Here is a 13,664-nt window from a genome sequence, read left to right as displayed (position 1 = left end):
CCCCGCCGGGGGCGGGAGGCGCGCCCCGCCGCCCCCCGGCCTCCCCGCCAGGCCCTGCCGCCCCGCTGCGGCAGCCACCCCAGGAGGAAGAGGAGGAGGATGCCAACAGCTATGACTCTGATGAAGGCAGTATGTACCCAGGGCACCCGGCTGGAGGGGAGGGAGCGGTTTCTTTGGGAAACCTGGAATTTTCAGGAGGTGGTTGCTGCAGGACTGTGACTCACACCGTAAGGTCATGGGTCTCTGGCAGGGAGAGTCCTCGGGGAATGCTGCTTCCCCGCGGGGCTCGGAGACGAGGCAGGGTCTCGCAGGCTGTCCCTGCTCAGTCAGTTCAGTGCAGCTTGTGGGATCTTCAGTTGATCCAATTTACTTGACCAAATTACTTGAGCTCTGATGAGTGCCGGTTTAGGCTCTGTGCTCACAGGACCTTTCCATTTCCAAATTCAAGTCCTGAAGGTGGCTGGCTCATTCTATCAGAGCATCCTTTGCTGTGAGAAACGCCACTGGACCTGTCTGTAGGAAAGGCTTGGTGGCTTCAGTACCTTTACACTGTGAGATCTCGGTCTTCAGTCATTTGCTCCCCTAACAAGGGAGCTTGCTGCATGAGGGCATTGCTTTGCCTGTCCAGCCTGTTCCCACCCAGGACAGGAAGAGCCGCTCTGGGCCAGGAGCGGGTGCGGAAATCGTGCTTGGATAGGAGCAGATGGACCCAGCTGAGGTTCTGGGTCCATCTAACTCTTCATCCTTGAGATCTTTTCCTGGTGAGCATGTGAAGGCAAGCATGAGCTGGTTTACAAACAGGTCAAAACAGGGCCAAATGCTGATCCCCAAGCCTTGGGAGGAGACGCTGGCCACCCAAGCTGAAACACCTTCTCAGGGTGGTCCTGGGGTGGCATTGCCTCCCCGAGCTGTGCCCACAGAAGGATTTGTACCATTACTTTATGAGGAGTGGCTGAGGGAACTGGGACTGTTTAGTCTGGAGAAGAGGAGGCTCGGGGAGACCTCATTGCTCTCTACAACTACCTGAAAGGAGGTTGTAGCAAGGTGGGGGTCGGTCTCTTCTCCCAAATTAACAAGCGATAGGACGAGAGGAAATGGCCTCAAGTTGGGCCAGGGGAGGTTTAGATTGGACATGAGGAAAAATTTCTTTACTGAAAGAGTGCTTAAGCATTGGAGCAAGCTGCCCAGGGAAGTGGTTGAGTCACCATCCCTGGAGGTATTTAAAAGATGTGTAGATGAGGTGCTTAGGGACACGGTTTAGTGGGCATGGTGATGTTGGGTTGACAGTTGGACTCGATGATCTTAGAGGTCTTTTCCAACCTTAATGATTCTATGATTCTACCTCCTCCTTTGCCTGGTGAATATTAAAATCAGCTCAAAAGCCCCAGGCTGCCCTCCCTGTATCCTGGGCAGTTCCAGCTTTGTAAAGCTTTGATGATCAGAGCTCGTGAATCTGGCTGGATTTGTGTGTGACACTTTGGCCAATGCCGGCACAGCCTCACGTGCATTAAATGGCTTTTACATTTGAACGACAAATCTTTCTAATTACTACTAATCAGGGCTTATTAAACACGGTTATTGGCTGGGATTTTAATTTCCAACTCCTCCTCCTCTATCTCACTGTCAGCTACGCTGGGAGCGCTGGAGTTCAGCCTGCTCTATGACCAGGAGAACAGCTCTCTGCACTGCACCCTCATCAAGGCCAAAGTAAGCGGTCCCCTTTTTCCCCTTCTTTGACTGACTTAAGCCTGTCTGGCTCCCAGCTACCCCGGTGCGATGGGCTGGGAGCAGCGTGGCTGCTGGCAGAGGCTGCTCCCCTGGGAGACCCAGCCCAGCCCCGCTGGCACCACTGCTCCTGGCTGGGAAGGAAGGGTCTGTGGGGCTTTCTCTCGAGTGGGTCTGAGAGGTCTGTGGGGCTTTTCCTCAAGTGGGTCTGATGTTTCAGTGCATTGTGGCACCCACACCTGCTCGGGGTGGAGAATGAGGCTCTTGGCTTGCTGAACACATTTTCTCTTTACTGAGTTGCTTCACGAGTAGCTTCTTCTCTTTCCCGGCTCTGCTTAAGGAGGATTCATGCACCGTGTTTTCTTTATTATCTTTTAGGGCTTAAAACCAATGGACTCAAATGGCCTGGCAGATCCCTACGTCAAACTGCACCTCTTGCCTGGAGCCAGCAAGGTGAGGCTTTGCCTGGTTTGGGTGCGTTTTGGGCTGGAGATGCAGCAGAGGTTTCTCAAATCCTCCTGAGGTCCTTACCTTGTGTCAGACTTCCTCCCCTTGATTTCTCCATGCAGTTGCTCACTGCTGCTATTTTACCTGGGAGGTATCTCTGAAAAGTGGTGATGCTTGCAGATGTGTTCCCATACCCGAGGAACAGCTCACCCTGCAGACAGGGATCTGCTTAGGGATGGAGGGGAGCTCCAGAGGAGGTGACACTGTTAATGCATTGCAAAACATCTGACAAAAAAAATCCAATTATTACCGGAGTTTGAAAGATCAGTTTGCTTTGAAGCTGCAGCATGTTCTCATTAGAGCTGTGAAGAAATAACCATTGAATAAACTCTGAGTAAACTTCCCCCCATCCAAGAAAGCTCTGGAAATCTCACTCCCCAGTCCAGCTAAGCTGATCTCGGCGGGGAAACCTTTGAGGAAGGGATGACCAGTGCTGGCTCCTTGCTCGGGGGCTGCAAAGCTCTTTCCTGCAGCAGAGTTTTGCCCAGAGGAACTAAGTGTAAAACAAGGGGAAAAACTGATAATAAAACCATTGGATTGATATTTACAGGTTTATTTTATGTGTGGGGACTTTCTGGTCCTGTGCAGCGTGAATCAAAGTGTTGTGATCTTGGGAATTGCTTTGATTTTTCTTGCTCTCTTGCTGATCTTTCTTTTATTTTTTTTATTTTGCACGTGTTTGTGAAAGACACATGAAAAAGTGACAGAGCTCCTCATTTCCCAAGCTGTCATCTCCTTTAGACCATGAGAGCCGTTACCCAAGCCCCGCACAGCCTGCCCTGTGCAACTTTTTCTCGTACAAGTGTCCTTGAGGGAGTAGACCCCAGACAGTGAAGAAAGCTGGGCGGTGAAGGCTGCCCTGGCCACTGCAGGTGACAGAGTCCCCGGTGCTTGCATGAAGGTCCACCTTGTCAGGTCAGTGATGCTCACCCGGAGTTGATGGCTCGCTGGCGTGACAGCCTCGGCAGGCAGCGGTGATGTTCTGCAGAGTCCTCCATGCTCCGGTCAAACCACCTCTTGTGAGCCAGAGGTGATGGAGCATCTAACTTACACTCCTCTGCCAGGAGCCTAAATTTACGTGGGGAGGAGTTCAGGGGTGTAATTATGCCGTGTTTTTTGGTTTGATGCTGTAGTCAAATAAGCTGAGAACGAAGACTCTGCGCAATACCCGTAACCCCGTGTGGAATGAGACCCTGGTGTACCACGGCATCACAGATGAGGACATGCAAAGGAAAACCCTCAGGCAAGCAGAGGATCTGGGGTTGACACCTCACCCTGTTATGGTGGGATGGGGACGCTGGGTCTCCTTGCACGGAGCATCGCAAGCCAGCCTTCCTCACTCAGGAGGGCACTGGCAGTGAAGTGTAGGTGTTGATAGAGCACCTGGAAATGCAGAGTTTTTGGTCAAAATCAACATCCTTCACATGAACATGCTGATTTTGATGGTCCTTTTTAAAAAGAGAAAGAAAGGCATTTTGACCCTGTCATTTAATATTAAATTATTGGCATTACTATTATTCTTATCAGTATAGAGATTTGAGTATTGCATATCTGTGCGTGATTTGACAGTGTTCCAGCAAAACATTTAGGTGTCTCTAAAACTTTTGGCATTTCTTTCCTACAGGAAATTTCCACCTTTTGATTTCTTGCCCCATTGCAGAGCGCATATTAAAAATGTTGATTTTTTTTCTGGCAAAACAGAAGTTCGGCTTTCTGACTGCTTTTGGTCAGAGGAGAGCCAGATGGGTGGAGGCTTCGATGGTGCTTTGCTTTGTCCACCCCCTGAGCAGTGCCCTTGCAGGAGTGGTTTTGTGCTCCGGAGTCAGGTACTGCTCCAGCCTGGCTGATGTTCACCTTTCCTGTTCCCTTCAGGATCTCCGTGTGTGATGAAGACAAATTTGGCCACAATGAGTTTATTGGAGAAACTAGAGTTTCCTTGAAAAAACTCAAAGCCAATCAGAAAAAGAACTTCAACATTTGCTTGGAGAGAGTAATACCGGTGAGTTTCTGTGAAATTTCTTTCTGCTACCATTAATGTTGAGGTTGCTAACAAATGGCATGTGAGGGAGCTAGTGGTGAGCTTGGAGCTGGAACCAGCCAAGAGCGGTAGGTGCCTGACTTCACTGGCATCTTTAGGAGTTGGATTCCCACTGGCGTCTGGGCTGATGTGACAGGTCAAGGCCAGGAGATAAGAGTGTGGTGGGAATCCAGGGGAAGTGACCCCAGGGATCTCCCTCGTGGCCGCAGATCTGCTGGCATTGCCAGCCTATGCTGATGTATGTCACTGTGGAGGAGAGGACAGGTTGCTCCATCCCTGAGCTCTGCTCCCCAATGCTCTGGGTGAGGTGCTGGGTCTGCTGAGGTGGAGGTTGATAGAGCAGATGAATGTACTTGAGCCCCCTTCCACTCCTGATGCCAGCAAAAGAGCTGGGCTGGGCTGGGCTCCTCGGCGGTGTTTTTGCCATAGGATGGTACCTCTTCCAGCTGTGGTCACTAATGGCAGTCTCTCTTTTTCCCTTCCCCATCCAAGATGAAGCGTGCTGGAACGACTGGCTCATCCCGTGGGATGGCACTGTACGAAGAGGAGGTAAGAGTCCTTGGACGACAACATGCTCCATGCACGATTCACCCATCATCTCTCATGTACGAGCCCCCTTTTTTCTTCCCCCTCATGGGGATACAAGGTTCCCTTGTATCCATCTTGTCTCATCTGCTCTGGAGTTGACCATCTTCCTCACTCAGCCCCTGTGTCCTCATCTCTGGTCGCTTCCTCTTGCAGGTAGATCGTGGTGGGGATGTGGAGGAGCGTGGGAAGATCCTCGTGTCCCTCATGTACAGCACCCAGCAGGGCGGCTTGATTGTTGGCATCGTACGCTGCGTGCATTTAGCAGCCATGGATGCCAACGGATACTCAGACCCTTTCGTTAAACTGTAAGTGGGAGCTGGGGGATGGCTTGGTGTGGTAACGGGTGGTCATGGAGCCACCCACTGTCCTTGGGCAGTAGCTGATGCTCTGATGCTCCTTCCAAAACCACTGGGGAGAGGAGAGCATTTCCCAAGCACCTTGAGACCTCGTGCACAACTGAGCTGCCCACCGACAATGCCTGTGCGAGGTGGTAACGCTCTGCTTGAGTGCCCCTGCCATGGCTGAAGCTAGGTGAGACTGACCCAGCCCTTAGGTCCATCCACTTCCCATAGGTTCCCAAACGCACAGACCCAACAGCCACCCCATAGGTGCAGAGCTGGAGGTCGAGAGGGGTCCTTCTCCCTGGCTTTGACCCACTATGCCTGCAGGGTGGAGAGGGCTTGATGTCCCTCCGTGCGTGACGAGGAGCACGTGCCCCGCTTGCTGCCCCATGAGCCCATGTGCTGGTTGTAGCTGGGAGCCCAGGGATCGCCCTGCTGTGCCTGTCCCTGTCCCATGCCATGTCTCCGCTGCAAATGAATCAGCTTAATTAATGTAGACAGTGGTGGTTGCTGCAGTTCGTGCCGGCGATGCCTTGCTGCGACGGGGAGCAGGTCTCCTTGAGCGGCAGCGCACCCCTCAGTGCTTGCAGCTGGAGGGGCAGGTGATGGGGGAGCGGCGCTTGTCGAGTCGCTCCTGCAAACGTGGGGGAATAAGATCATTTTAACTCGAACCTCATAAACTGTGACACGGAGAAGACCCTGCAGTCATTCCCCGTTGCAGTTGTGGCTGCAGATGGGTTTTCGTTGCTGTTTTCTCTTTGCCTTTAGAAAAAACCTCTATTCTCTCTAAAAGTCATTCAATAACTCTCATGTTGAACATTTTGCACATCTTCTTGTAGCTGAGTGGAACTGAGTAGTTTTTCTTCTCAGTCTCTCCCTTATTTTCTTATATTTTCCATTCCCACAAACAGAAGATGGTGGCTTTCCATTTTTAAATCAACTTCCAACACGGATCTAATTAATGCCAACTCTACAACTCAGTTCTGGGTCTGCAGCCAGGCTGCAAAGCCCAAGCCCTAATTTTTCCCACATTCTCTAGGTGAACCTGCCTTGGCTGAGTACGCTAGTTTGTGTGGTATTAAACATTAATGGGCTATCTTTAGCTTTTTTTTTTTCATATTTCTCCCCATCTCTGTATGTGTTTGCACATTCTTGGCTGGGTTTTCCAGCGGCCAGGCTCGGTTGACTGACCGCGCAATTGCCCTCGTCTGCTGGCGACCAGCCCGGCTGCTTATTTTCCATATTCCCTGACAGTTTCAGCTGCTCCCCGCTGTTGGCCTCGGCAGGTTCCTCCCCACCTAAACGCAGAACTCGCCCTCTTTTGCTCTGTAAGACGCCCACAACCATTTCTTTTAGCATGGCTTGGGGAAAAAAGACTTGGGACCAATGCGTGGTTTGGAAGGGCATCAAGAGTGCATGTGCAGGCTCGCTGCTTTCTGGTATCTGAGCAAGAGATGCTCCCCCAGAAAGGTTTCTGCTGAGCTCAGCACTCTGCGCAAAGCAGGTCTTTACAGTTTCCTGTGTCTTGTCTGGCAATCAGGGGGGGGGAAATCAGGATTTTACTCATTTTACATTTATTTCAGATAATTTTAGAAGGTGGGGTGGGAGACTGGCTAACGCATTTCCTTGCCTTAAGTATATTTGTTGCTTTTTTCTAGCCCAAAACCTCACTTTTTTAGTTTATAAACTCACAATGTTCTTGCACTTGAGTTTTGAGCTGTTTTCTGTTGCCCCCAGTTGGCTGAAACCTGACATGGGAAAAAAGGCCAAGCACAAGACACAGATTAAGAAGAAAACATTGAATCCTGAGTTTAATGAGGTAAGGACAGATCTAATTTTTGTTTTATTAAATCAACTTAGCCAATTACTATGTTGTACAGAAGAGGTGGAAGACAAACCCCCTGAGGTTCGGTTCCTCACTTTCCCCTTTCTGCACCCAGGAATATTTTAGGAATGACTTTGCCACGGGAGATCTCGTCAGTTCAGTGCCAGGCAGCACCGGTACGCACCAAAACCTCCCTGCTGCCTGTGTTGCCGACTCCATGCCACCCCGGCCAGGGGGTGTGGGTGGGACGAGCATCCCGGGGGGTGTCCCATGGCTGGTGCTGCTTTGATGGGGCACCTGCAAAGTGCTCACTTAGACACAAGGGGTGAGCTCAGCTTATGGGTTTACGCAGTATGTGGTGATCCTGGGAGGAGAGGTGCTGCAGGGAAGGGGCATTTGCTCTTCATTAGTGTATTTTAAATATCCTCTCACTGGATTTTGAATTCAGGCTGTACAGAGAGATCATTTGCAATTCCTTAACTGCAGCTTTCTGGGTTGTATTTTCCTGGGATGCTTGGGATGACGCAGGTGTTCTCCTTCCGCAGGAGTTCTTCTATGATATAAAACACAGTGATCTGGCCAAGAAGTCACTGGACATTTCTGTCTGGGATTACGACATCGGAAAATCGAATGATTACATCGGTGAGCTGCAAGTCTCTGTGCTCTGGGGTGCGGTTTCGATGCCCGATACAGTGCTCGCTGTACGGGAGGGGTGTGTAGGTTGCCTGCCCTGTGAGGAACCCCAGGCTGAGCTTTGAGGTGGCACCATGCAGGTTGGTTGGGTGCTTGTATCAGGCTATCAAATACATTACACCCACTGTACTGCCCCATCTCCAGCATCCCATGGGGTCTTCTGTGCAGGCAGAGCAGCTCTAGTTGTTTCCACTACATTTTAAATCCAGGAGGTGGAGAGAAATGCCTCAAACATGGGGTCTGTCCCCATGAAAGTGATTTACTGGAACGTCAGCATCATCTCTGAATACAATGTCGCTTCTCCCTTTCTTCCAGGCGGCTGTCAGCTCGGCATTACGGCTAAGGGGGAGCGCTTGAAACACTGGTATGAATGCTTGAAGAACAAGGACAAGAAGATTGAACGCTGGCACACCCTCCAAAATGAGAACCATGTTGCCAGTGATTAAAGGGAGCCGCTGCCCGAACCTCCCCAAACAGCCCATCCTCTGCCAAGCCCCTGTAGATCTCTGATGTCCGTCTTCCAGCACAGTCATGCCTTGCTACATGCCTCTGGTCCCAGGGCAGCAACACTCTTCTGCCTCCTCCAAGTGTCCTCTGCACCCCATCCTCACTTCCACCTGAAAACTAACCCAGATCTTTTGTATTCACTTCCTTTGGTTTTTTTTGGGAGTCATTGAATTATCCTGGTGTGTAATTCTGTCAAGCAATAGTTACCCTCTGACTGTTCCTCTTTCTCACTAGTCTCACGCACGCCGTGATAGCCTTCCTGTTGTGTGTGTGATGCTCTGTGTTCCTCCAGCCTCCGCTCGTGTGGCTCCTCCCATCACCGCCGGCTCGTGGCTCCTTTATCTCCCAGTGGGATGTGCGGCCACCGGGCCCGGCCATGCTCTCATCTGGCATGGGGGGTTTGAGCGCTGGTGTCAGAGCATCGGCCCGTTCTGCTTGTGTGATATCGATACCTCAGTTGCAATAATGAAAAAGCTGTTTGGCTTTGGTGTGGGTTGTAACTGTAGTCTGGTATCTGTGTCGTCGTGATTAGGCCAAAGCCTGTGTCACTGATGTAATCCTGCAAGTCCTGCTTGAGCTTTAGTTCTGAGTTGGTACACTTGAGCAATATTGTGGTACATCCTTTGCTGAGAAGATCCACCAATAATACAATAACAATAACGAGAAATAGGGAGCCACTCTGTGCTTGCAGGGAAACAGAGATTTGGGTTCGTTCGTGTTTGTTTTCAGCTGCCACGTGTGGTTCCTTTTGCCCGAGGAACTCACACGTTCTGTTGCTGTAGGAGCCCACCCATGTTTCAAGCTTGTGACTACCTCCTCTTCACATCCTAGCTGCGTAATAGTGACTAGCTGAACCCCGAGGGCAGCCCCTGGGCCCTCCTCAGACTAGCCTTTCCGTTGCCGACTGTTTGCCGTGCCACATGCAGGAGGGAAGCCAAGGGAGAAAATACTTCCCACCAACTAGCTGATGTGTGCAAGGATTATTGCTTTAAAATACCACAAATACTGAAATTAGCTGGAACAGTTAGGTCTTCCAACTTTGGGTTTTTTTGCAAGTCTGCACAAGAACCGTTGTCTTCATCCTGCGCTTTAATGATTGTCTGGAGGTGTTTTATTTGTTATTGATAGCAGGAGAGTCAAGATGCTCTCAGACTGATGCTGATCGGGTTTGGTACCATTCGCTGTCTCTGGACAACCTCAAGCATAGCATTGTTGATAGCAGCACAATAAGCACTACAGGAATATATTGTCAGTCAGCTACACGCTACGCATGTTGTATGAAACCTGAACCCCAGCCCCTTCAGTTCGCGCTGTCGTCCCATGACCTCCCTTGCAACCTGCTGCTGTAGTGTGCTGTCCTGTGGCGTGTTCTCAATTCAGCTGTACTGCAGAGCTGTTTCTTTTGAATTGGATGAGTTATTTTCCTATTCTTGATTTCTGCCCCTTCCCCCAATAGAATTTGCTCTGAGCGCTGACTTGCAACGAGCATCTCTGCAGGGCTGTGATTTCTGCAGCTGGTGGGGGCTGCGTGCTGAGCGATGCTGTCGCTGCGTGATGCTAACCCCTCTGCGTGCTGAGCAATGCTGCTGCTGCAGAGCAGCCTTTCCCCGGCCCAGCTCAGGGCTTGCACTCCCACGGAGGTCTGCTTTCCCCCCCATCCCCGGCTGGGTGCTACCAGCATGTTCTACCCAGCTCTCCACCAGGAGACACTCTTGGACCGTGGATGGATGGGGAAAGCAAACCTAAACCAGCGTGGGCATCCTCTGCTCCATTCAGCCCCGAGCTGGGGCAGCTCTTCCATCACCCCAGACTCTGTCCTGTGGCTGCTGAGGTGAGAGCTGCTCGGGGCATGATGCACAGAAGAGTGTAATGGGAGAGGACACTGCAGAAATGGCTTTCCCCTCCCTATCATGCGGTTCTCGACTCTGCACCAGTAAGTGCAACGTCCCAGAGACCCTCAGCCACGCTGCCCTCAGCGCGGGCTGTGCGGAGGACCCAGGCTGAAACAACCCAGTTCTTTTGGATTGTTTCCCTCTGTGTTCGGCACTGCCTCCTGCAGCTGTGCCAGGGCACTCGCTGCTCTGGGCAGAGGTGATTTGGCTGTAGGGTGCTGCCGTCATCCCTTCCAGAGTGATGGACCTGCCTAAAATTTCTGCATGGTCCTTGCCTGTACCTCTGGGAGCAGCAGTTGGGCACAGTGCACTTCGGAGCTGTGCTGGGGAAATGTGTGGCTGGGGATGAAATTACCTTTAAGGAAAAAAAAGAAAAAAAAAATACATCTGAGCAATTCTTTAATTTATTCCAGACCTGCAGCAGCCCAGCCTCCTTTGTATGTGCAGAACAATTAAATTAAGGTTGCCTTTACCCATGTCCTGTATTGACATTCTCTGCTCAGCCTGCTTTCCCTTCAGACAAATGATACTCAAATCATCTCTTTGCACCCATAAAAATAAAGTGCAACTTGCCAATCCCCCTTCTCAGTATTGTAGTCCTCGTCTCTGTTTGCCACCCTCTTCTCAGTTTTTCTGATGGTAATTTCTGCCCTGAATGACTTCTTTTTGTTGTAAATAAAGCATGCACATGTGGATTGGGAATGGTGCAAAAAAAAAGAAAAAAGCCTCTTCTACTGCTGTTTGCATTCAAACTTGCATGCAGTGATTTTACAGCAAAATACCAGTTTACAACTATTAAGAGAAAAAGAAAATGTTACACAGGAACTAGAAATACTCCAGTCTTCCGCTGCATGCAGCACAACATCTTCTCTTGATGTGGTATCTAATAAAGTGAGACTATTGGAAAAGAAAAAAAAAACCTAAACCATGATGTTTTTTGGCTTCTTTCATTCCCTGTGGGAATACAAACCCCAGCGTGGGGTGGTAGGGGTGAGCGGTTGTCCTGGTTGTGGGAATTTGTGGGGGGCTTGGGAGTGCTGGGAAGTTATGTTTGGTTGAGGAGGAGTTTGGGATGGCAGGGCGCAGCCTCTTCTCTGCAGGGAGAGGGCCCAGCCCTGCTTGGCTCTGCTCTCCTGCAGCCCGGGAGGTAGTGGGGATGATGTGAGTGTTGGGGCGGTTAAAATCCTGGGTGCACCATGGGAATCGATCCTTTGTACACAGCCAAGACATCCGTGGGCTCCTGCTCGCTTTGTGCCTCGTTGGGTGCAAATGTGATGGGTGCATGCTGCCGGGGAAGACCACAGCACGTGTGGCGGCAGTTGCTGCTTTGCTCTGGCACTTCTGCAGGTCCCCTCGAAAAGCAAACGCACCCCACGAGAAATGAACCTCCTGGTGCCCTTCTTCACGCCCCAGTTTCCCCATGTAGCTGCAGCTCCTGTTGCACCACTGCACGAGAACACCCCCTCCAGCCGCTGCACTACCCAAGCAAAATTTTTCTCCTTTTTTTTTTTTTTTATTTTGGCATTTTTAGGCTCAATTTCTAGCAGATCATCAGGTGCTGACCCCAGGAAAGGGCACGCTGGGGTGGTGGGAGCCCCTGGGACGGCAGCGGGCGATGGTTCCACGAGGGCTGTGCCCCAGCACTGGACCGGGGGACATGGGTGGTGCCCTCGCCTCTCCGGGGACATCCGCACCCTCCGGGTACCCAGAGAGGGCCCGTGGGGACAGAGCCGAGCCGTGGAGGGCGGCTGCGTGGCGGGTTCGGCGTCGATGCCCAGAGACAGCAGCAGATGTCACTGATGCTCCAGGTATGGCACGGGCAGGACGGGCAGGAGGTGCCGGAAGGATGCCCACGACCAGGGCTGGTGTCCCCTCAGCACCCTCCATCCTGGTGGTGGGACCCCCTCAGTATCACCCATCTTGGTGGTGGGACCTCTGACCCCCTCAGTAGCACCCATTGTGGTGGTGGCCCTCCAAATACAGTCTTCACGCAAGCTGTTGCTGAGCCTCGATGGATGACAGCCTTGGGGTGGTGGAGGAGCTGCCCCAGCCCCATGGCTGCTCCCACACTCTACAGGTTTAACCCGTGGTTTCCCCGAGGCCAGGCCAGTGATGGTTCTTCAAGAGAGGTCTGTGAGCATTTAAAGCCTCCCGAGGTGTCTACGCTGATGAGATGCCGTCACAGTGCATTGCAGTTGGCTTGGAAATAATTGCCCAGGAAAGACCTGCAGGCCAGGGTCCACCTTCCTCCCCTGAGCCACCTGTGGTCAGCTGGACTCATCTTGGAGCAAAAAGGTCAAAACGGCAAGTTAGATACCACTTTGTGGTAATTAGGTTGTACATATAAGAGCAGCAGCAATGGCTGGCATAGAAAATCACCAAGATACTTAAAATTGTCGTATGGTGCTAACTGTATGTACTGCTCTTAATGAAGACCTTGAGCTCTCCCACCGGCCGGGAGAAGACCTCATGTTCTCACGCATGCTGGCAGGAAAACAACCAGCAGTTTCACATACACAGCAGTGACTGAACTGTCTGACGTGATCTCCTCTTTGGGGACAAACTCCAAGGAAAAAGGGAAAAATGCCGCTAGCTCTCAGTGAGCTGCTGGATGCGTTGTCTTGTCTTCAAAGGACAAGGAGAGGGATGGTTTGTGAGGACAATGAGCACAAAGCTCTTTGGTTATGTCATGCTGGATGCTAAGAGGCTTGAGCAGAGAAAATGGGTCGTTTTCCAGAAATGGTGAAGCTGGACTCATGCTCGCTCCCGGTGACTGCCAGTGGTGGTATTTTAGGTGGGGTGGGTGGCAGAAAAGCAAACCACCATCCCCGTAATTACCAGGTGCGCTGAGAACAGCGGGGCCAATTGCATCTCCCTTTTTCTGCTGCTAAAGCTTGTTCTCTTCCAAACCTTTAGTGGCAGGAAATAGTTGGTCTTTGTCCTCTGAAAAAATAGTTCACACAGATGTCTAGCAGCCTTAAAATTGAGCTTTAACTTCCTTTTATTAGTGTTTTTCAGCATGAGAGCTTCCCATTGAGTTTTCCTCTCTGCTGCTGCCCAGTGTTGGTGTGGTGAGTGGCCAGCCGAGAGGTCCCAGCCGAGAGGTCCCAGCCGAGAGGTCCCAGTGGATTGGCCACCCAGCTCCGGCCAAGCACCAGAGCGAGCATCCCCCATATCCCCTGTGATTAAGATGCTGCCTTGATTAATTGCGGGTGAGGCAGCGCCAGCTGTGGTTGGCTGTGAAGTCCTGAATGGAAAATGCTTCAAAAGAGAGGAAGAGGCGTTTTGCGTGAACCCATGGGGATAAGAGGGGGTCCTTTGTTCCCCCTGATTGATATTTCTGCTCCCATTTTCTTCGCAGCCTCCCTGAAAAGGAAGCCCTTGGATTGCAAATTGCGCTTGATCAGGACCATTATTTGCATGTTCTGCTTTTGTAGGTAGCTTTACAGTCTTAATTACATCTCAGAACATCTGAATCGTTCTGCTGTTCCAACCAGTTTCCTTGCGTGCTAATTAGATTTAGACCTTCAGTGCAATCAATAGATTCT

General features: G+C 51.2%; 1 protein-coding gene across 1 annotated transcript in view; it reads left to right on the top strand.

The window, feature by feature from the left end:
• Positions 1 to 8,163, top strand: part of RPH3A (rabphilin 3A) — a 24,736-nt gene extending 16,573 nt beyond the window's left edge. Inside the window, exons 10-19 of the mRNA XM_009334447.1 lie at positions 52 to 129; positions 1,628 to 1,707; positions 2,104 to 2,178; positions 3,366 to 3,475; positions 4,105 to 4,231; positions 4,763 to 4,819; positions 5,012 to 5,163; positions 6,937 to 7,018; positions 7,570 to 7,666; positions 8,033 to 8,163. Of these exons, the coding sequence (XP_009332722.1) occupies positions 52 to 129; positions 1,628 to 1,707; positions 2,104 to 2,178; positions 3,366 to 3,475; positions 4,105 to 4,231; positions 4,763 to 4,819; positions 5,012 to 5,163; positions 6,937 to 7,018; positions 7,570 to 7,666; positions 8,033 to 8,163 (989 nt within the window). The remainder of the gene's footprint in view (positions 1 to 51; positions 130 to 1,627; positions 1,708 to 2,103; positions 2,179 to 3,365; positions 3,476 to 4,104; positions 4,232 to 4,762; positions 4,820 to 5,011; positions 5,164 to 6,936; positions 7,019 to 7,569; positions 7,667 to 8,032) is intronic.
• Positions 8,164 to 13,664: the final 5,501 nt, after the last annotated feature.

The sequence above is a fragment of the Pygoscelis adeliae genome, unplaced genomic scaffold, assembly GCF_000699105.1.
Source record: "Pygoscelis adeliae isolate BGI_AS28 unplaced genomic scaffold, ASM69910v1 Scaffold262, whole genome shotgun sequence".
NCBI lineage: Eukaryota > Metazoa > Chordata > Aves > Sphenisciformes > Spheniscidae > Pygoscelis > Pygoscelis adeliae.
Note: the sequence above shows the minus strand (reverse complement) of the source record. Positions and strands in the feature narration are given on the sequence as shown.